Below are 24,484 nucleotides of genomic sequence, written 5' to 3'. Positions count from 1 at the left end.
TAAATAAAAAACCTTACTATGTTCATTGGAAATATTTTTTTTTCTAAAACAATTAATTTTATTGAAAAATCTAAAATTAAAATAAAACATATAATTCTGAAGTCTGAACTAATTAGAAGTCTTGTTTTATTTCAGTTCTTTACAATTCAAAAAAGAGTGTTTTCACAAAGTGACTTATTTCCTATGTAGTTAAATAATTTTTATTTAATTAAAATGAAAGAATTAAAACCATACACATAAAAGATACATACTTTTTAAAAATATTTTTAAAAATAAGTTTGAATAATCTTATAATTTATCATATTTGTATATGTGACAAAAATAAATTTGTTGTATTGCATAAACGTTTGTTGTCATCTTACACTATTTAACCCTTTACAGCCAATTTTTATGTGTTTTAAATAAGTGATAGAAAACAAGCACGATAATGTTAATTAATTGATATATTGTAAAGAATTAAGTTTTTAATGAATTAATTTAGATGAAATCAAAAGGCCTAACTTTACTCTATACCAGAATATTATATCTATGAAGCAAAACATTCTAAAAGCTACGAATTTCACCCAAATAAAAAAAGACCTTTTGCTCTGAGTAAAAATTAATTTTTAAATCCCCTCAAAAAAGTTTATTAGGGACTTAATTCAAATTTAGGCTCTGCAGTTTGATTCTACTGGTATCATAGTATATTTTTGATATATGTTTTAATATTTGATCTATCTTAGTAAAATAAAAAGTATTTGGCAGCCTACTTCTGACCATTTAATGGGATAATGATGAAAAATCCACAAAATAGACAGGAAAAAATCTACAAGGTAGTACAAAAGAGGTTGATTTTATTGAATTTAGACCAACCTAGCAGAAAATATTTGTTTTGTAAACTTTAGGATGAGTTGGAGGCCAAACACCTTAACCCTTACAGATCTAGTTTTTTCAATGTCATTTTTAATGTAGGTAAGATAAAGAGCTGTGACTTCATGACTTTTTAAACTGTTTTTAACCTATTTTTTTATCATATATCAAAAATATACTATGACACCAGTAGAATCAGACTGCAGAGCCCAAATTTGAATTAAGTCCCCAATAAACTTTTTTGGGGGGATTTAAAAATCAATTTTATATGTTGCTGTGATCATTTTGATGGAAGCAAAAGCATTTTTTAGTTTGGGGTTAAATTGTTTATTACAGAACAATTTGATGTGATTCAGATTATATCAATACAATAATAAAAACTCTACTCTGTTCGATGCAAATAATTTTTTTCTAAAACAATAATTTATATAGAAGAAATTTAACATTAAAATAAAACATATTATTCTGAAGTCTGAACCAATTAAAAGTCTTGTTTCATTTCAGTTTTTTACAATTCAAAAAAGAGTGTTTTCACAAAGTGACTTATTTCCAATGTAGTTAAATAATTTTTATTTAATTAAAATGAAAAGAATGAAAACTATACACATAAAAGATACATGCTTTTTAAAAATATTTAAAAAAATAAGTTTGAATAATCTTATATTTTATCATATTTGTATATTTGACAAAAAAAAATTTGTTGTATTGCATAAACGTTTGTTGTCATCTTTCACTATTTAACCCTTTACAGCCAATTTTTTTGTGTTTTAAATAAGTGATGGAAAACAAGCACGATAAAGTTAATTCATTGATATATTGTAAAGAATTAAGTTTTTAATGAATTAATTTAGATGAAATCAAAAGGCCTAATTTTACTCTATACCAGAATACTATATATATGAAGCAAAACACTCTAAAAGCTACGAATTTTACCCAAATAAAAAAAGACCTTTTGCTCTGATCAAAAAAGACCACAGCAACAGTAAAATTAATTTTTAAATCCCCTCAAAAAAGTTTATTGGGGACTTAATTCAAATTTAGGCTCTGCAGTTTAATTCTACTGGTGTCATAGTATATTTTTGATATATGTTTTAAAAATAGGTTAAAAACAGTTTAAGTTGTTAATAATATGTCGGCAAGAGAAAATTCTAAATAAATTTTAATTTCTACATTATGACTTATGTGTATAAGGTAGAGACTTAATTTTTTTTGTGAATACTTAGATATCAATGAACATCTGAGAAAATTGGTGTTATGACCATTTGACCGTTTGACCGGTAACTGACCAATGTTTTTTCTGGCTTAGAGCCCCCCCCCCCCCTCCCCCCAATCTTATAAGGTGGAAATTGGGGCCCGATCTGTAAGGGTTAAAGATTCAATGGTATTAGTATAAATGCTGACACTATAGTTCCAAAAACATCAAATCAAACAAAAATAATTTGTCTGTACCTGGTGTTTAGTACTCATGTTCTCCATTTCTTTCTTTAAGTTGTCGTTCTCAATCTAATAAAAGAAAAGCACAAATGGTATTATCTGTAATTGCAATCATTCGAACTTACTTAAAATTTATTGGAAATAGTATTCCTGTCTAGCATTATCCCAGGTTCTACGAAATACCAGAAAAAAAAATCGTTTTACCAGAAAAGTGGTAAAGCTGGTCAACCTGGTAAAATATACCAGTTTCGTGGTAAATTTTACCAGCAAAAATTTTAGCCAAAAAATTAGTCAAATTTTACCATTTTTTTTGTAAAATTTGACGAAACAAAAAAACCCGTTTTTTGTGTTTTAAATAAAAAACAGCTCTTCATAATCAGTTGTAGTACTTTAAAATAATGACTTCTATACAATGAAGCCTAAATTTAAATTTTTTTTTTTTTTTTTAATTTTACCACTTTTGGAAGTTTTACCAAAAATGTGGTCAATTTTACAACTCTATTTTTCAGGTTAAGTCCGAATTTTCGGACTTAGACAAAAAAACGCAATTTGGTCAATTTTTACCAAAAAGTTGGTAAAATTTGACAAGGTATTTTTTTAGGCTTAGTCCAGATTTTTGGACTTTGCCAAAAAAAATGAACTTGGTAAAATTTGACCAACTTTTTGGTAAAAATTGACAAGGTAAATTTTTAGGCTAAGTCCAAATTTTTGGACTTTGCCAAAAAAAAAAACTTGGTAAAATTTGACCAACTTTTTGGTAAAAATTGACAAGGTAAATTTTTAGGCTAAGTCCAGATTTTTGGACTCTGCCAAAAAAAAAAACTTGGTAAAATTTGACCAACTTTTTGGTAAAAATTGACAAGGTAAATTTTTAGGCTAAGTCCAGATTTTTGGACTTTAACAAAAAAAAAACTTGGTAAAATTTGACCAACTTTTTGGTAAAAATTTTTACTTTTTATTGAATTTTTTCGCATAAAAGAAGCTAACTTTTTTTTAAAACCTTGAAAATTATTTCATCATTTCTTTTAAAACATCCTCCCGCATCATCAAAAATATATCAAATTTAATATTTACTTATTTGAGCTAGCTTCATACGAATTAAAATTAAAAGAAAAAAAATCCAGGGTGTGTTTACGCAGATGTGCCGTGTGCATTTGAATTTATCGATTTTTCATCTTTAATATAAATATAAGCTTTCGTATATTCCCCTGAATGTTTCTAAAAGAAAGACAGAGATTTCGAATTATAGAGTAATTTCGCTACAAAACTTATATTTTTAAGTTTTGAAATTTATGGCACCTCTGTGCGCGCACTATTGATAAGCTTATGATTATTTGAATATAGAGTGCCAAAAATAATTATTAGTTTTGATTCAATTTAATCAAATATTTTGAATCAAGAAGTAAATTACTACTCAATTTTCTCTAAATATTTAAATTTGTAGAATTTACAATTTGTTTGGAAGTTTTTTTTAAGCAAGATGTTTAAAAATGTGGCAAAATTGTGGAACAACAATGTTTCATGATTTCTATATTTATGTTGTCTTTGCCAACCGGAAATACCACCGAGATGGGTTTTTAAAAGATGAATGCCACATTTTTTCGGCGTTTTTTAGACATTGATTGATTGAACGTTGACGAGAGAATTTCAAACAGAGTATATAACATAAAAATACTGAATTTTAAATTATTTTTTTAGCAATTTTTCTAATGTCTAACACAGCTCTAAAAAGATGCATTAATTAATATGCAGCAAAAATGGATTGAAGATAATCTTTTTTTTTCTATGAAGGCCGTACCATCAAAAGCGAAATAATTAAATAAATCATTGTATACTCTTTTAGATTTCGCGAATGTCGCGCTTGTTATTCATAGCGTAAAAAATGTCGAAAAAACGCGGCAATATCTTTTAAGAACCCGGCCGGAAATAGATTCTATATGGTTAACAACTATATATATATTTAAATATTTTTTTTTAATATTGAATGCACTATATTTTTTTATATTCTATCGAATATATATTTTATATGTCATTACAAAACTATATTACATTTAATATTAACATTAAAAAAAAAAAATCAATTTAAACTTTCGTAACCCTGTATTGGCTTCAGAATTACAGTTCTACAGAAACCACGGTACACGTTTGAGCTAACCAGCATTGCTCTGCCTAGGCTTTAATTAGAAAGGCCAGGGTATTATTAGTGGTTGAAAAGTTTGTACATTATTATTACAGGTATTGTGTCTTTAAAGGGACTGTGAACGTAAATTTTTCTCATCTTAACATTATCTTATTCATAATATCTCACAGATAGAGCAAAACGCGCTTTTGTTTGCTTAAAAAACGGCTTTTTCCGACGATTTTTATAAGGTACAGGGAAAGGAAGAAATTTTTCGTATTATTTAAAATGTCCCTAGCCTAAAACCTAACCTAACCTAAAATAGTTGTTCGTCGGTAGTCGGGGGGGGGGGGGGGGGGGGGGGGGGGACAAAATTGAAAAAAATTGAAAAAAAAATTTCTAAGAGGATAACGCCGATTTTTTCTCCCATTATAGCTAAAATTAAACTTTTTCACATGGTACAGAAAGACATCCTGTTAATTTTATTTAAGAAATAGATATTCCTAATCTAACAATAATTTTATTTTGGTCAGGTTTATGGTAATGAATGTAAAGATGGACGGGCGAACATGGGAGCAGTTACTCTTTATCTTGCAGCAGATAACTCAACTCACCCTCACAGAAACACCACCAAGACGCAGGCACATAGATAATTATTATAGAGAAGTTACGATTTTCTTTAAGTATTTAAGAACAAATTCACTAGCATTTTGCTTGTAAAGAAGAAGTAATGAAATTAGTTTGTTTAGTCAGCACACTAAATCTAAAATAAAGAAAAATTGATATTAATGTAGTTTTGACTTAAACAAAGAGTTTCCAGTATGGCTTTGAAACCGATAAATATCCCCTGGATTAAAAATGGTTCTGGGCCATACTGAAAAATTACGTATTACAGACAATTTTCTATGAACAATAGTCTAGAAATTATATTATCAATACCAGCTTTGTTAGGCCAGTCCTTTGGCCCCTCGGGGCTAACAAAATTGCTATTGATCTGAAAATTTCTCATTTTACCAGTCGCGGAAAGCTGTCTATAATACGACGCGATAAATAAAATCAGAGACAAAAATACCATTTTTAGATAAAAAGTATACTTTATACCTACCTACACACTTAAATAAAAATAGCCTATTTATATTTAATTTGTTCTTGGATCTTTAGTTAATAGTTATCTATGCTTATCAGGGAGGACACCCTTGGAGGAAGGTTGACCCAGGCCATCTTCCAGACCCTCATTGTCACATGGATCAAGGCTAATCTCTATGTTGTTTTGTACTGTGAACTTTGGGATCAGTTTCTAGAGGTAATGTTAGCTATACTATAATTAAGATAACCTGCAGAAATAGATATTTTATTACTTGGATGTTACACTAGATTTTTATTTTCTCTAATAAAGTAAAACTCCCAGTGGGCTAAAATGACGATAACCCTAATTCGCCCCCTTTACTCCATTCCGTCCCGTCCTACTGGATAAACAAACTGACCATTGAATGAGTTTCATGTTAGCAACCTAAATTGACTTCAATTTTTCCACTGTCATCAATATCCACGTATATTCTATATCCATTCCATAATGTTTTATTTGTTCTACAGTACAGGAATCAGATCTATTTGCCAATCGTCCTAAAGACAACCAATGGTTGATTGTACGTCAAGCTTTTAATTTTAAGAGGGATAAAATGAGGGATTTCAAAGGTTTGAGGTTGGTAATCTAATATATTTTTTTTTTAATTTTGAAGGGAAACAAATAAGGGGTTTTACGGGTTGAGTGGAGTTAACACCCTTTAAGCCCCACCCTTTAAAATCTGTATCAAGAATTAAAAATGAAGTTTGGGGACGAATTTTTGCTTCATTAATTTAGATGAATTATTTTTCCACCAACTTTTCTACTTGTCAAAATAAGTTCGTTTGTTTTAGGTTTTGAGTGGACTAACTTTATGGGAAGAATTAATCCGGGAGTGGTTTAAGACTATGGAAACCCTTACCAGAGTGTTAGCTAGACAGGTATATTATTTTTTTAATGTTTTTTCCATTAAAGTTTATAAAAATAATCGATATATTATTACTGGGATGTTGTACCACATTTTCATTTACTCTGATAAGGAGATGCTCACAGCTGGCTAAAATAAAGATACCCCCCTTCTTTAAACCCAATCCTTACCCTACTACTGGTTGAACAAACTGACCAATAAACGAATTTCATGTTAGCAAGCTAAAATAACGACAATTTTTTCCCCCTGTCGTAATATCCACGTATATTCTACATTCATTAGAGTAGGTGGTATTATCCTTTTAGAAATGTAGCGCTCGGCTCCCTAGCCTGCCTAGCCGCAGCGCTCGGCCCCCTTGCCTGCCTAGCCGCAGCGCTCGGCCCACTTGCCTGCCTAGCCGCAGCGCTCGGCTCCCTAGCCTAAAACCTAACCTAACCTAAAATACTTGTTCGTCGGTAGTCGGGGGGGTGGGGGGGGTGGGTACAAAATTGAAAAAAATTGAAAAAAAAATTATAATTATAAAGATATAATTTTGTTAATAATCATTAATGATGTGGATCAATTTATCGGGGATTGCCTTATCCCTTAAAATCCTTGAAGTTTTACCAACAAAATTCCGTTTGTCCCACTGTCTTATTTGAGAGCTTTACTCTCATAAACGTTATCATTGTTATTTTGTGGAAGGGAATTATGTTTTTTGTAAACGCGAAGCTTTTCTATAATTAGTGTTGGATGGCCGGTCTGTATGGACGAAACTCATAGCTATTATCATTAATTCAAGCATGTAGGAATTGTCCTATCTATTTCAAACTTGTTACCTACTGATTATTTTGGTCTAGCTAAAAAGTATAAGGTTTCTTGTCGTATTTTTTTAGTTTCATACCTATAGTTTTTGATTATAACAAATTCTTTTATTTAGATTGTAAAGAAACAAGACCTCAGATCAGCATTTGAAACATAGGGGGCAGTTGAAGAAGTAAGTTACAGAAAAGTTTCGCAGCTTATATTTATCTTTGTAGATCTGTATAATAATACAAACAATATTTTAGTTTCTTTACAACAAAATGGCTGGGTGTTGCCAACCCCTTAAAAGTCAAGGCTTGCCTTCACCTTTTCATTACTTGAATTTTTTGTTTGAAACTTTCACTACTGCTTTTAGTTAGGTTTAGGGAGATCAAGAAGGGTTTAGAATATTCCACAAGGGTAGGAGGTATTTTTAAGTTATAGGGAATTGTTTTGATTTATTTTTACCTTATTGTTATTAAACAAACTTCAGGTCTTGAAGTTATTTTTACTTCACTTTATTTTTTAAGGAAATGAACGGTACATTATATGCCGGTGAACGGCTGAGAGTGGAAATATCCCGGGGACGAGGCAGGGGACGTGGAGGCGGAGGTGATAGGGGGCGCAGTTCTTACAGAGGTAGAGGCCGGGGTGGGGGCGGGGATAGGTATGAAAGACGCAGCCCCCCACATTACTCTAGGAAAGTTTTTGTTTTAAAAAGTAAAAGTTAGAAAATCTTTAGGTAGGCTTATTTATTAAATGTAACGTTTAAAAGCAATGCATTTTTTGTAATTTCGCCATGGACTGACGTACAGTTTTGTTATAAAGTTGCTGCGCTAATAAAACAGCAGTACCTAAGATAAAAAAATTTAAAATTAATCTTCCAAAATACTTACTAAAAATCATCGAATTTTTTTTTTCAAAATGAAAACATTTAAAAATAACAGAGGTGGCTCTAGAGGAAGGGGAGGTGATAAGGGTGGCTTTAGAGGCAGAGGCCGTGGAGGGGACAGGGGTGGTTTCAGAGGACGTGGTGGCAGAGGGGGTGGTAGATCCCCTCCACCAAGGTAAAATTTTAAATTTTAAGATTAGTTTAGATATTGCTAGCGGCTGCGGCCCTAGCATTTAGGGGCTCTGTATTAAAAAGGATAGATAGGGGACAGAAATATAGTCTAAAACCATTCCGTGTAATATGAGAAGCTTTCCTACCTATAAAGGAGAACTCAATCGGTTTAGTAGTTATCGAAATCTTAAGCTAAAGACAAAGAACCTTTTTACTTTAAACAATTTAGTATATAAACAAAATATATTAGTGTAATTTCCAAATTTGCTAACTTTAAATGCCTACCATCTCTTTTATTGCTTTATTAAAGATTTTCTAAAATTACAATAACTTTCCTACCTAGATATGCTCTTTTTTATTAGTTCTTCCCTTTTCTACCAATCAAAAAATTTTAAAAACCTTTTTTTTAATGAATTTTAACTTTTTAAGTAAATTATTTTTATTTTTTCAGGTATGAGAGGAGAGATGGCTACGGACCCCCCTCACATTACTTCACAAGGAAGGCACACCCCAGGGGCGACTACTCCCCTCCACAACAACGTTACAGAGGCCCCCCACCGCCAATGAGGGATATGTCGCCACGAGGACCCCCCCCCGCGGACCTCCTCCCCCCCACCACAGAGAATATTCCCCGTCACCCAGGAGGGGACCTCCCGGTAGGGGCCCAGGGATTACTCACCTGAACCAAGAGGTCGGCCACCCCCAAGGTAAAATCAAATTTATATCAGGGATGTAAAGGGATAAGTCAATGGCCGATAAACTGATGAACATCAACATCGATGATACATAAAATTAGTGGTTAAAAAACGTTTGAACACTCAACTTATTGAAACAATAAATCAAAATTTAATTAACTCCCCAAAGTAGTTACCTAAGCCAATGAATAAGAAAACGTTATAATAAGAAGAAAATAAAGCTTTGGGGACTAGTGTAATAAACAGTCCACTTCCTTCCTTCATTTAATCCTCCATAACTTAGGACCCCGCGTTCCACGACTCCATACGCCACGTGAAGCATATAATCAGTAATGCATCATCCTATTATATAAAGCAGTAAGACTTTTTTTCTAAATAACTACTGATCCGATTGGGTTCTCTATTTTAGGTAGGCATCACATAGGTCCTGAGTTGGTTTTATTCTATTTTCTGATCATATTTAAGCCTTAAGATGGATTTTTTTTACTTTTTCTATTGAAACTAAAATAAAAAAATGTTGGGATCTATTTCAACTCACCACTAACTCAAGTGCCCCTAGAGGCCTCTAGGGGCTTAGTTACTATTGACCATACACTGTATTATCTTAGGTTGCGGCGGAAACCGGCTCCGATGCTGTACATCCTGGCTATGGATTTCTCTCCGAGAATGTCGAGTTTGCTAATCTTTGCCAGGTAAATGCAGGGAGGGAGGGGACAATGGGCTGTTAACTACACGTGTCCCCAAACTTTTATAATAACGTATTCTTATTCGTTGGCTTAACAACTTTGGGGATTAAGTGATCCCTGATTGGTTGGTACATTAAGTTGAGTGTCCAAACGTATCAACCACAAAAGGTAATCTATGTAAGGGGTAATTTTGTGTATCATCAATGGGGTTGTACATGTACAGTACATCAATTTGTCGACCATTGTCTTATCCCTTAAGATTCTTGGGTAAATGGATATATTATTACCTGGATGTTACACCAGTTTTTCATGTACTCTAATAAAGCGGTACTCACAGCGGGCTAAAATAAAGATACACCCTTATTCCTCCCTTACAACACCCCCTTACCTCCTTCTGGGTAAACGATCTGACCAATATATGAAGTCCATGTTAGGAACCTAAATTCATGACAACAAATTTCCATGATATGTCATTAATAATATCCACGTGTATTTTATATCCCTGGACAGGTAATATTTTCCATTTGACTGCAGGGAGGGAGTGGATATTAGACTGGAAGTTATACTGGTACCCAAAGTTTTATAAACACGTTAGCTCACAACTTTAAATCTTGATTGGTTCATTCAAACTAGCAGTGTCTGAACTAATCTAAGGTGTTGTTTTGTTCAATATATTTGGGGATTTATATATGTATATTTCGTTCATTATCTTGTCCACGGTCATTAGTGTGAGGAATGGGGTTGACAACACACCCCTTAAAATTAAAATTATGTAGATTCCCCCCCCCCCCGTTTTTTAAAAACCTCTAAGATTACATCCCTTCCCGTAAAAACCCTGTGCAGACTGTACTGCTTACGTTTTTTTCTGGTTAATTTCAAGAATGTAATATTATATTAATAAGAATGATACCTACCTTTTAATTTAAATTTTTTTTTTTTATCAGGAGAAAGGAGTTATATTTGTTGGTCCACCGTCCACTGCCATTAGAGATATGGGTATCAAGTCTACATCTAAGGTAAATGATAGAGTAGCTACTCAGGAACTTATTTTGGTTGATTTCAAGTAGAAAAAAATAACACTCTATACTATACCGGAGTAACAGGATGTCTGTTCATTTGTCCTGTACGATCTCAATCTTCTGGTCTTCCATAATTTTCAGGGAATGTTTATGCTGTTTTTTTGGCGGGGGGGGGGGGGGGGGGTATGACACCGCTTCTTGGAAAAATGACCTCGAATATTTTCATTGGTAAAAACCCTCCAACCATCCTCTTTTAAGACGAAACACAAGTAGGCTCTAGGAAAAGCAACTGTGTATTTAAAAGAAGTCTGTCGTTACAATTTTTCTAATATTTAACCTGTTTTTTAGATGATCATGGAAGCCGCTAACGTACCTGTAATCCACGGTTACCACGGAGAGGACCAGAGCCTGGACACCTTGAAGGCGGAGGCAGACAAGATCGGGTTCCCTGTTATGATGCCGAGTAGTATGGACACAGCATGTTCTTGTTAGCCAGGGATGTTGTTACTGCTTATGTTTTCCAGGTAAGCTTTCCCTTTATTTTTTCTCGTTCTGCGTTTTCAAAGATGTTTAGTTAGATAAGTTTGCTGATTTTTTTGCCACGTGTCAAGATGCCTGTAGGAAATGAATGAGGGGGGAGAGGGGGAGTTGAACCTACACACTTTTATTTTTGCTTTCAAAAGAAAAAATTTAGGTGTGAGAGTAAGGGGGGGGGAAGTTCTGACACATTTGCGTAAACAGCGAGTATAGGCTTTATCTTTGGGACGGACGGACGGACGGACAGACATCGTTCTACTTTGTATTATAGATTAGATATTTAGTAGGGAGGGATGGGACATTGGGCTGTAAATTACACTAGCCCCCAAAGTTTTCAAATAACATTTTCTTATTCTTTGGCCTAACAACCTTGGGTACTTTTATTGATTTTTTATTGGTTGGTTCATTAAGTTGAGTGTCCTAACATTTCAATCACTTATTGTAATCTACAGAAGGGGTAACGATGTGTATCATCATTAGAGATGAACATCAATTTATCAGCCATTGTCTTATCCCTTTATATCCCTGTAATTATCTAATTAACTAATGAGCAATTTTATTCCAGGTTGAAAATCAGTGATACGAGGTCGAATGGGGCCGGTGCCAGGCAAATCCTGGAGGTTGCGCAACAGTTTTCGCGGCCAGAGCAGTAGAATCAAGAAAAATATGTTTAAGTGTTGTTTCAATCAATAAAATAATAATGAAAACAATTTTTTTTTTATTTTTGCGATTCGTGTACAAGCAATGTTTTTCTATAATTAAGGTCGTTTTTTACCACTTTCTCGTGATTTTTACCACCCGTTTTTACCACAATTATTGGTAAATTTTTACCATATTTACCCTATTTCTGGTAAAATTTTACCAGTTTAGGGCAAAAATATTACCAGGTGTTGAACAGTTTTACCACTTTTTCGGTAAAATCTACCAGAAATTTGCGGTAAATTTTACCAAAAAAGTGGTAAAAATTGGTCAAAATCTGGTATAAATTTGCGTCCTAAAATGGTAATATTTTACCGGAAATCTGGTAAAATTTTACCGATAATTGTGGTAAAAATCGATGGTAAAAAGCGTCTCGGAGTACCACTAAAAGTGTTTTTACCACGATTACGGTAAAATTTTACCACCTTTTAAATCGTATAGGCTGGTAAAATTTTACCATAAAAGTGGTAAAAACTAGGTTTTTTTATGGTATTATATCGATCCTGGGATCAAAAATACAACTTCAATATGTATATACTAGCGGCTACGCCCCTGGAGGTGATTTTAAATTTTATTAAAAGGACCAAGGAAATCTTAAGCAAATTCTTTATAAAAAAAAATGGGGGATGATATTTTTTTGTTTTTTGGGGGGGTTGGGGGTGTCCCAACCCCCAAGAAAATAGCTTAAAACCAGCACAGGACCTTTAGGTATATACCCTGAAGAGTAGAATCCGATTTTAAGGGACAGACGGACAGACAGAAATCATTCTAATTTGTATTATAGATAAAAGTGTACATTACTAATATAAGGAAGGTTTTTATTTCTCTTCTGGAAAAAGTTCTTTCAATCACCCAATTAAACTACTTAAAAATTACATAGTCAATAAAGAATAATGATTTAATGATACCTGCATTTTTAGTTGATTTTTACACAGGACACCAAAACTTATTAGATGACTGTGACTGAAACAAATAGACATTATGAAAAAATGCAAACAGAGGGAAATGAGTTGTTAAATTCCACCCCCCCCCCTCTTCAAATATGAGCCATGATTTTAAAAATTCTACACCAATCAATTTCAATAATGAATTGCACAAAGGATATACCAACAAAGGGTTGATTGTCTGGTTGTTAGTGATAAAGAGTAGCAGTGCCAATAAAATAGATGACTTACTAGGATGGTGTATCATTGGATATATCCTTGCACCAACGTGGTAACGATAAGTATCTGGTTAAGCAATGACCCTAAAACAATTGGATGATATAAATATGTAGAAATTTAAATAAATCAAAGAATTCGAACCTAGCCTAGCCTAATCTTTGTGACATGAAAGTTGTAGTACTTTATTTTGGTAGGGTAGAGTACTTCCAAATAGCCTAAAACCCTCCTTAAAAACTAAACTCTTTTTAAACTGTGGTACAATGAGACCAGTGTTCTTAAGACATATAAATTACTTTAGTACATAGGATTGGATTTTATTTTTTTTTTAAAGGGAGTGTGAACGTAAAAATTTCTCATTTGATTATCAAATCTTTACATTTTCTAAGCACATTTCACTACACTGATCAACCAAAAACGTTCTATTAACAAAAATATCCAAGAATAATGCCTTGATTTTATGTTATTTTGGAAGGGAAAAAGAAAAAAACAGGGAAAATCTGAATGTTTTTGTTTCCTATAATGTTTGTTTGGATATTTAACTTGTCATATATAGTTGAAACAATTTACTTACTGTTAAGGATTTATTTTATGATATAAAATTTCCAATTATTTTTTTTATAACGTAGTAATTAGGTAATAAAGATCTATTTTAAATTCGTATTATTGACAAAAAAATACCTCACTGTCTACAAAGGGTTGAATCTTATAGGTTATTTAAAATAATAATATCCTTTTTTATTGTGTTGGACAATAAGTAACCCACTTTGGAGAATTAGTTTACACTTTTATCAGACTGTTTATAAAGAAATATTGCATCTTTATTATTTACAAATTTATAATTAAAGGTGGGCGAGAGATGGGCCATCTAAAGTTAAAAAACCTGTTTCTAGCTTGTTATTGTATTTGGTTTTCAATAAAAAATATTGCTTATTTTATCAATTTCTAAGTAACTATACATTGGTTTAAAGCAAGGATTATGTTAAAAGTCAGCTTAAACTTCAGGAAAAATCAAGAACTATGTGAAAAAGTTTCATTTTAGCTATAATGGGAGAAAAAAGCAATTTAATGCACATTTATATAGTCCGAAAAATTTCTTCCTTTCCCTGGACCTTATAAAAATCGTTGGAAAAAGCCCTTTTTTAAGCAAACAAAAGCGCGTTTTGCTCTATCTGTGAGATATTATGAATGAGAGAATGTTAAGATTTTATATTAAGATGAGAAAAATTTACGTTCACAGTCCCTTTAAATAAAAGAAATATGATATTTAGTAGCTTCCATTTATACTATATATTAAGAGATATAAGTTTTACGGTATTGTAATATAGGGAGTAGATTTGAAATCTGCATCAAATTTTAAGGATTTTTTATAAAATTCGTTTTTTGTATAATTCTTTATCTAAAAGCGGAAATACAAATTAAGTTAATCAATTTTGGCATCTGTGATTGGTGGATTTAAAAAATCTGCGCTCTGATTGGATGTCGTACATCATTCAACCAATTAGAGCGCAGGTAGTTTAAAATCCACATATCCTATTGGTCAAAATTAATTAACTTAAAATGTATTTTCGCTTTTAGATAAAGAATTTTACAAAAATACGAATTTTATAAAAAATCCTTAAAATTTGATGCAGATTTCAAATCTACTCCCTACATTAAAATTCCGGAAAACTTATATCTCTTACTATATATATCATATATATATCAATGGACCATTTCAATATACCACCCCCAAAGTATAGAATAGAAAACCCTAAATATTTTTAGAAATTTGAAAGAATTTCTGACATGCACATGCGCAGTAAAGAAAACTGTACCAAAGTACAAATTGCTGTGGATACTTGGACAAAACAAGAAAATTTTAATTTGTATCAAAATCTAAAATATACTGTTAAACATATAATTTATCTTAATGCCTTTAAATATTAGTTTTAGATTGTGTCTAAATAGATTTGTTTATTTAGCATTTAATTTCATTATAGGTGGTTAGCAGGTACTCATTGACCCTTAAAATATATTAGTGTTGCACTAAAAAAAGACACCACTGGTACACACCTCATATGGAAGTGATAAGAGCAATAGTTGCTTGGTTGTTTTAGACAAACATTACAAGATATAATGTTAATCAAAGTGTTTTGATTTTGATAAGTATGATTAACCACATTTATGAATTTTAAGGGTGAGCATAGTGTGTCCAACCCTTTCCTCCCCCACCCCCCCTCCCCCCTACCTCGATTTATGAATGTAGTTGCTAGTATGTGTGAATCAGCTGTATGAAAACATATTTATCAGCGCAACCTGTAGTAGAAATTCTGAGACCAATTTTTATGTAAAATTTTGTAAAAGTAATTTCTTACTTAATAAAAATTTTAAGGCTTTGCACATAAACTTAGATTTCAATCCATTGTGAATAGGATAAAGAAAGCTGCATGCCCGTCTATATGGCTCTTAGTAAATTATTGCAAAAGGTATTTATTTCAAATATTTTTTTCAGAATAATTACTGATATCATGTGATTTACTAACAGCCATATAGACATTTTGGTCTTTCAAAAGTTCCAATTTTACTTCAGCCTAGCCAAGCAGAATCTTCTACCTGGATTCTATTCTAAACTTTATCTGCTTTGACCAACCCTCTTTCCATCTTTTTTTTATATAAAAATATGTTTTAGCCCATAATGTCTTAAACTATTTACTTAATTCCCTAAGATAAGCACAAATAATTTATTCTAAGATTTTTTAAAAATCAGTATACAATATGATGTGTATTTGTTATAGTGAAATTAGCGTTAAAGTTAATATTTTATTTTACCTGACATGGAATTTTCTTCTCTGGTAATTCAATATCTGGCATGAAGTGGAAAAGGCTGCATTCCAAGGATTTATACTAAAATAAATATTGTTTTAAATCTGCCGCATTTTATAAAATTCATAGATTTTTCCCTAATCAATCAACAGAATCATTTTTATAAGAGGCAATTTTTAGAGGACAGAAAATTTTAAAATAAAAAAGGGGCTAGTTCTTCTTGTAAGTAGGTTAGGTGGGTCATGTGAAGGAAACAAAGTTGCGGGTTTCATCTTATTTTTACAGTATTTTTTGAAAGCTTATTTAAGGTTGTTGTTCAGTAGGGTTAGAACCCACGCAGTGCAGTGGCTAGAAATAGAAGAAAAGCTACTGTGAAAATATGGTGAAACCCGCAACTTCGTTTCCTTCACATGATCCGGTTGAGTTATCAAGCCCCCCCCCCCCCCCCTCTAACTGATTAAAGTGCAGAAAGAGGTCTGTCTTTTAGGGTTAAGGAAATTCATAAAGTCCACGCCTGAAGTTTTAAAATAAATATTATCTCAAATTTACCTTAAATGTATAAGCTATACACTTTACATTTTCCACACAACGTTGAAAGCATTCTTCATTGGACGGGGTGTTAACAACTGGTGGACCATTCTGTGGTGGTAGATGGATAAAGGTCTTGTTTACCATCTCTGGAAAACATTCCCCATACCCATGCACCATGTAAACATTTACAAGAATGAGAACAAATATTTTCATTCTTTGGCAAATTACAAAATCTGAAATTAAATATCATAAATATGTACATATCATCTACTATTAATCTCAAATTATCATTATATCTATAATTTTTAAAGCCCTAACATAAAAAAATAATATTTTTTTATCTAATTTTTTTTCTAATTAATGTGGGAAGGAGAAGAGAAGTCAAAATATCACTATTTTGTTTAAAATTTATGTTCATTTAAAACAAACTTATGTTTATCTAGTCTGTTGTTGTATGTGTGTCAGCAATTTTATAAAAAATTACAAATAATGATTATAAAATCTGTTTAACTTGATTTCCAAATATGATAATTCTTACTGACTTCTAAAATATAATTATTGCCTAGTAACAAATTGTTTAGTGTACAAAAATATTCTTTAATTAATATTAATAATAAAATTACACATAAAAGACAGAATTATGATAATAACAGAAATAAATTTTAGTTATTGTTATAGTAATTACCCCCGAAATATTTTAATAACAAGGATGACAACATCCTTAAAAGTGAAACTCTGAAATTGAAGGACAAACAAACATTAGCACTTTTAGAGTGTCAGAACTGAATACGGACATTTTTGTAATGACTATAGAGTTGATACGATTTCTAAATAGTACCTAACTACTACAGGAATCACCATGCAAAGTTTGAAATCGATAGGGTAAGTCTAATATGTCTAAATTCACGAAAAAAACTAACCGTGACGGACTGATGAACGGACTAACCCTAACTATAGAAAAGCTTCCCTTTTAAAAATGAATTTTAGATGATACAATATCTCAGGCCATATTTGCTGTGACCCCATTAGGTCATAGTATACATACATACTTAGGATTTATTTTATTATTGATTAAAAACAAGTTTTCAGAAGCTTTAACTACAAAATTCCCGTGGAGCATTGAAACCTTCCCACCTCTTTAAAATAATTAAAAATTAAAGAGTGAGAAGGTGGTTTATTTTCTAAACTTAGCTCTTGCAGACAAAGGTGGCGGAGTGATAACTCTGATTTTATGATATAATTTATTAGCAGTAAATTACAGATTAACTTTACAAATGATTTAATACATTTTCTCGTATTCATTCATTTTTTTAGCCGGTGCCTTCGGCACCACGGGGCTAAAAAAACTAGTTTTAATCTTATAATTGTACATTCTATATCCGCGGAAAGCCGTTTATAATACGATACGAGAAATAACTATTCTCGTATTCATTTGAATCCGGTGGATAGGAACCGGTTCTCATCCATACGAAAAAACTATGTCTAGCATCTTATTATATCCAGTTTTCTACGAATATAGAAATGTACAATCATAAGATTAAAACTAGTTTTTTTAGCCCCGTGGTGCCGAAGGCACCGGCTAAAAAAACTAGTTTTAATCTTATAATTGTACATTCTATATCCGAGGAAAACCGTTTATAATACGATACGAGAAATAATTATTAAATTACAACTGGCGGCTACGCCCCCTAGAAGCCTCTAGGGGCACCTAAGGTAGGAGGGGGCCTTTAAAGTCAATCTTGACTGTCTTTCAACCCAATTTTCATTAATTTTTTAATAAATTTACGAGTTTCACTAATGATATAAATGATACTAGCTAAATAATTGAAACCTAAACTAATCTTAAGTAATAAACAAACAAACAAAAAAATTACTTCCCTCTTTCTTATATTTAATTTTATTTCGAAATAGGGGGCAGGGGGGGGGAGTTATTCAGTGCTCTAGAAAAAACTTTTAGGAAAACACCACTTCACGTTCACATGTTGATATTTTTTTCTTATTATAAAAGTTAAATTTGAATTCGTCACATTATAAACAAGGATTATTGCTTTTCTCGGAGATCTAAAGGGATAAGACAATGGCAATTAAATTGAAATACATCTCTGATGATGATACACAAAATTATCTCTTCTAAAGATACATTAAAATTCATAAAAGTCTTAAGAGTTGTTAAGCCAACAAATGAGAAATTATTACTATAAACCTTTGTAAAAATCAGCCCAATGCCCCCTCCCTCCCTAAGCTTTTCTGTATCTTTATTAAGTCCGTCCTTATGTCCACTTGTAATTAACTTAGGCATGTTAAAATCATTCTAATTGTTTCAAACTCATCATGATGTTTTCTGTAACATCAAGCGTTGCAACTCTATGATTATAACATATTTATAATAAAAACAATGCACCCAGTAGATGACTCCCCGCCCTTATTTATTTTTCCTTTATTTAAAAACTAAAATCAAAAGTAAAGGGTCGACTTACCCTCCCCCCTTTATTCAAATGTAAAAGGCATAATTGCTAGAAGAATATAAATGAGACAGATACATTTATTTACCTTAATATTTGTAGAGTTACTACGCATATAATGATTGTATTTTTTTTGGAAAAAATTGCAATTAAAATCAAACATGATTTAGTTCAATCTAGGCATTTCGTTTTTTTATTCCTATCTCCTGGGGAACTATACCTAAACCTGAGGGGCTACCCAGTACCCAATTTAACCAAAACTAAACTGGCCTAAACAAACCAAAAACTCCCCTGTATTGTTTTCAGTTTATCTAATATTAAAACAAAATTTTTGATCTCCCCACCCCCCTACTTATTTTTAATTTTAGTTGTAAAAAAGTTAAACAAACAAGGATGACAACATCTATAAGTAGCGAAGCACAAAAAATCGTCGATGGGAATACATACAGGTAGATTTAAAAGGTTTATACTAAAATCAAGAATAGATTTATTGGATAAAATAAACATGAAACCTTGTTTTATTTTGCATGATGACGATGGTCAAAGTAAATTATATTAAAGATGCTCATAACAATGGGAAAAATTATTTTGATACTGATATCCCATAAAGTTTGAAAATTGCATCAAAATAAGCAAAGATATGAGGAAATATGTAAAACATATAAAAATAGCCAAAAATCTGATAAAAGGCAGTCTGGCCGTGATGGTTGTTTTATTAAAACGACAAAAAATTTAATTTTTAAATCCTTAACTTAAAAAATTTGGAAAATCGGACCATATATACTGAAGATATGGAAAAAAGTGTTAAATATATAAAAATAGCCTAAAACCTGCCAAAAAGGCAGTCTGGCCGTCATGGTTACTTTGTTTAAAAGACGGGAAATTTAATTTTGATATCTATAACTGAAAAATTATGAAAATCGTACTATAAACACTGAAGATATGGAGAAAAATGTTAAATATATAAAAAAAAAAAACAGCCTAAAACCTGCTAAAAAGGCAGTCTGGCCGTCATGATTGTTTTCTTTAAAAGACGGTAAATTTAATTTTGATATCTATAACTGAAAAAATTTTGAAAATCGGACCATAAACACTGAAGATATGGAGAAAAATGTAAAAAATATAAAAATAGCCTAAAACCTGCAAAAAAGGCAGTCTGGCCTTCATGGTTGTTCCTTTAAACGACGGGAAATTTAATTTTGATATCTGTAACTGAAAAAATTTTGAAAATCGGACCATAAACACTGAAGATATGGAGAAAAATGTGAAAAATATAAAAATAGCCTAAAACCTGCTAAAAATCGGTCCGAACGTTAATGATGTTTTATAGTCAATTGTGCTCCTTAATGATGGGAATGTTGTCAAAAAATTTCAGCATTCTATCTTTTATAGGAGCTGAGTAAATCCCATTTCCCCCATAGCGTTACGGACTGACTGACGGACTGACGGACGGACTGACGGACGGACAAAGTGAATTATAGAGTAGCTTCGCTACTAAAGACTCTTGGGGGGATCATTTTTTAGGGGCAATTTTTTAGTTACAAACCTTCCTAGAACCTACGAAATATACATAAGGAGAACCATATCGGTCCAGCGGTTATTGAGATCCTTTGGTAAAGACACATATTAGAGATTTGCAAAGCTGCTCTATAATTCAATCTCTTCGGATTTGCTTAGCTGCTTTTCAAGATACCCTGCTGTTTTTGTGTGTGAAGATACCCCGTACCAAAGAGCATCAAGTATCAGGGATATGAAGGAACAAGAAAATGACCACTAAATTAATGTGTAACGCAATGATGGTACACAAAATCACCCCTTTTGTTGAAACGTTTAGACACTCAACTGAATGAACCATTCAGTCAATATTAATTATAGTGGTTACGCTAACAAACAATAAAACATTACAATAAAACTTTGGGGGCTCGTGTAATTAACATCCTATCATCCCTACCCTCCCTGATGCAGTATAAACATAGTTGTTCTATTGTTCATATTAATTATTCATAAAGGTTTTGTGATTTTCATAATCTCTCATACTTTTTCTCCTTTCCATTTTTTGGAACACTTTTCAAACCAGGGAGGGAGGGGACATTGGGCTGTCTATTACACTAGTCCAAAAAGTTTTATAATAACATATTCTTATTTGTTGGCTTAACAACTTTATGGACCTTCTTTAAAATTGATTGGTTGGTCTTTAAGTTGAGTGTCCGAACGTTGCAACCAATAATTGTAATCTACAGATAGGTATATGTATCTTTATTGGGGAAGTATCGTATCCCTTTAGATCCCTGATTTGGGTAAATACTTCTATATCAATGAAAAATATTCGGTGTTTATTCATTCTGAACATTGAAAAAGGCATTTAATTTTCACTTAAGGGGCGATTCGTCGTATTTTTAAAATTTTTTTTTTATAGGTTAATTTAGGTTAGGTTAGGTTAGGTTATATTGTGTTAGGCAATTGGCCCCGCAGTGTTAGTGTCCCCCCGCAATAGCAATAGCAGAAAAGCTACTGTGAAAAATACAAAGAATCGCCCCTTAAGATGCGTTGCCACAAAAGGGACTATAACCCTTAATTGTTATGGTAATATTTAGGTAGAACTTTTTCTTTCGACAACTGAAGCCCCCAACCTATTTTTCTAGTGTCTAAAAAAAAACACATTTCTTGCCTCTAAGCTATCCTAGAGTTTAATCTTAAACTCAACCTAACCTGTAATAATTATCTTCTATTTTTTCAGCATCAAATGAACACTTATTTAAATCAGATAAAATATTTACAGACAGTTTTTACCTTATTTGGTAAAATTAACACTATCAAACAAATTTGAGAGTAAAGGGATAAATGATAGCAAAATAATAATTCATATACTAGGAAGTACGATTGTAAATTACGCTGGTACCCAAAGTTTGATGATCACGTTATCTTGTTTGTTAACTCAAAATTTTGGGTACAATTAATGAAGTTTTATTGATTGGTTCCAAACTTTGCATCCAATAGCTGAAGAAAATGTGCAGTTTGTTTATCATCAATTGGGATGTAATAGTTATTTCTCGCATCGTATTATAAACAGCTTTCCGCTTTCGGCACCTCTGGGCTAAAAAAACTGGTCTTAATCTTATGATTGTACATTTTTATATTCGTAGAAAACTGGATATGATACGATGCTAGACATAGTTTTTTCGTATGGATGAAAACCGGTTCTAATCCACCGGATTAGAATCGGTTTCGAATGAATACGAGAAATTATTCTACATTTATTCTTTCCATGTCTCTGTTAAGCAATTCTAAACTGGATATAGAATGTAAGTGGATATATTGGGTTAATGTACTTTTACAATTTACAGCATTTGATGCTTTTCTGTCGTGTTACTTTATTTTGTCCTTTGAAGTCAACAAAGCATTTGATAATATTGCTTTGAAAAATGCTTTACAGTTCAAAGTTTTTTTCATATAAAACCAATGGTGAAACCTAACTTTTTAGTCGATAAACCAAATATCAAACATAAACCTAGTATATTCACTAGAAAAATACTATGGATCAATGCTGGAAGGTGCTTAGAATCACTTGCTCTTGTTCGTGGATAGTCCCCTTTATTTTAAATTACAAATCCCATCTATAAAAGCTTACGCTTAATATCTTTGTTATTTTGTTAAATTATATAAGCAATTTGTTGCTATTATAGAAAAAATCTTAATTTTAGTATCGAACCTACACAAAAATGCAAATGTCCGTCTGACTCCTGACCAATGAACATCTACTTTTTATAACTGAATTTATCCATCTGAACTGCTCCAAAATACATACATCATTTTTTTATGACTTATGAATATTATTTGGATAACTCTTACTGAGATCCCACCGGACAAACAAAATACTTTCTTTACGACTAGCGGCTGCGCCCCTATTACCAAGGGGCTCTAAATTAAAAGGGATATGGGAGTAGATAAAAATTGCCAAAAACTATACAAAATCCTTTTTATAAAAAGTAAAATAGCTTAAAACCATCCCAGGACCTATAAAAGCTTCACTGTAGAGTAGGACCATATCAGTTCATTGATTAGCGAGATCCTTTGCTACAGACAAAAGAAGATTACTACTTTTTATAATAGGTTTTGTTGCCAGGCTCCTATAGGCCCTTAGTGGCACTTCAGAGTGGCTAATGTGGTTTGATTGTTGATTTTGACCAGTGGCGTGCGAAGCACTTTGTCTTAAGGGGGGGGGGAGCATTTTGAACATTTTTTACCCCCCCCAAAAATTTTACCCCGGGGGTAAATTTTGGAGGGGGGTAAACTAAATTTACCCCTGCCAACAGATTTCAGGGGGGGTCATTTTACCCCCCCCCCCCCAAAAAAAAAAAAAAGAATTACCCCCCCCCCTTCAAAAATAAAAAGCTTGGACGCCCCTGGGCGTTGTACAGGTTATAGATAGATAGAAAAATAGTCAGCAGGGAAAAACCTTATCCTTCTACAGGTTATGGATAGATAGAAAAATAGGAAGTTTGACGTCAAAACTTCATCAAATGAACATGTAGAGTGAATAAATTGGTCAAAATTGCCAAATATGGCCTATTTATAAAAAATCAAGTTTACAAAGGCTAATAACCTTTTTACAATGCAATGGATATACAATTTACTTGGATATAATGACATGGGAAATTTTTTTTATCAATAAAGGTTGCTATTATGGACATTATATATTAACCAGTTTGTTCATCCAGCAAGAGGGGAGAGAATGGGGTAAGGGGGGGGATAGGGGAAGAGGTTGTCCTAGGAATCATTTTTCTAAAACTGTCATTATCCATAGTCAAAACTTCCAAGGACATTATAAAGGAGTACTATATTGGTTCAGCCGTTAGCGAGATTTTTCATGACAGACAGACTGACACACAAACATACACATTACTTTTACATAATGATACATCCTGTTTAAATCAGTTTTTTTTCAAGTTGGTAATTTACAACAACAAAAAATGAAAACGTTTGCGCTTTAGTTTACCAGGGATCTTAAGTGATAAGACAATTACCGATAACTTACCCCTTATGTCGATTGCAATTAGTGGTTGAAACGATTAGACACTCAACTTAATTAACCAACATAAAATTCCAAAAAAGTTCCCAAATAATAAAAGCCAATGAATAAGATTCTAAAACTTTGGGGACTAAAGCAATTAACAGTCCCTCTCTCTGGTATCATTACAAACATTCAAAGAATCCCAAAGACAAACACACACACGCGCACGCCCGTACGCACACGCACGCCCGCACGAACGCACGTACGCACACTCGCCCACACACGCACGCACACACACACACTCACATACACACAAACGCACAACCACTTCTTCTTCAATATATTGGTTAGAATCTCGGTGAACAGGGGCGTCCAAGCTTTTTTTTTTTGGGGGGGGGGGGGGGGGTAATTCGTTTTTTGGGGGGTAAAATGGCGCTCGAAGCGGGCCGCAAATTTTTTTTACCCCCCCCCCAAAAATTTTTACCCCGGGGATAAAATTTGCTTGGGGGGGGTAATTACCCCCCCTGAAATCTGTTGGCAGGGGTAAATTTAGTTTCCCCCCCCCAAAATTTACCCCGGGGTAAATTTTTTTGGGGGGGTAATTTAAATTTTTAAAAATATATAGTATTAAAAATGTGCG

General features: G+C 32.5%; 2 protein-coding genes across 23 annotated transcripts in view; one reads left to right on the top strand and one right to left on the bottom strand.

The window, feature by feature from the left end:
• The window catches only part of LOC145333015 (uncharacterized), a 38,820-nt gene extending 22,220 nt beyond the window's left edge, over positions 1-16,600 (bottom strand). For 19 of the 20 annotated variants that reach the window (XM_080178144.1, XM_080178146.1, XM_080178151.1 and 16 more), the window contains exons 1-5: positions 16,390-16,600; positions 15,847-15,921; positions 13,051-13,121; positions 12,784-12,838; positions 2,299-2,352 (exon numbers count right to left, since the gene is read on the bottom strand). In XM_080178144.1, coding sequence (XP_080034270.1) covers positions 2,299-2,352; positions 12,784-12,838; positions 13,051-13,121; positions 15,847-15,921; positions 16,390-16,584 — 450 coding nt within the window. In that variant the 5' untranslated portion in view covers positions 16,585-16,600. The remainder of the gene's footprint in view (positions 1-2,298; positions 2,353-12,783; positions 12,839-13,050; positions 13,122-15,846; positions 15,922-16,389) is intronic. The other variant, XM_080178163.1, reaches the window with a different exon arrangement.
• Positions 4,295-11,886, top strand: LOC145333018 (uncharacterized). 3 transcript variants are annotated; one of them, XM_080178164.1, is made up of 11 exons: positions 4,295-4,518; positions 4,936-5,043; positions 5,588-5,705; positions 6,320-6,406; positions 7,707-7,876; positions 8,124-8,243; positions 8,691-8,946; positions 9,543-9,626; positions 10,565-10,636; positions 10,988-11,163; positions 11,742-11,886. In XM_080178164.1, the coding sequence occupies exons 2-7, from the start codon at positions 4,940-4,942 to the stop codon at positions 8,920-8,922; spliced, it is 831 nt and encodes a 276-aa protein (XP_080034290.1). In that variant the 5' UTR covers positions 4,295-4,518; positions 4,936-4,939; the 3' UTR covers positions 8,923-8,946; positions 9,543-9,626; positions 10,565-10,636; positions 10,988-11,163; positions 11,742-11,886. The 3 variants fall into 3 exon arrangements, with proteins under 3 accessions (XP_080034290.1, XP_080034292.1, XP_080034291.1); XM_080178166.1 differs by lacking the exon at positions 8,691-8,946; XM_080178165.1 differs by lacking the exon at positions 9,543-9,626.
• Positions 16,601-24,484: the final 7,884 nt, after the last annotated feature.

The sequence above is a fragment of the Acartia tonsa genome, chromosome 12 (genome assembly GCF_053477335.1).
Source record: "Acartia tonsa isolate MP-2025a chromosome 12, ASM5347733v1, whole genome shotgun sequence".
NCBI lineage: Eukaryota > Metazoa > Arthropoda > Copepoda > Calanoida > Acartiidae > Acartia > Acartia tonsa.
The sequence above is the reverse complement of the archived record's forward strand: the minus strand, read 5'-3'. Positions and strand labels throughout refer to the sequence as shown.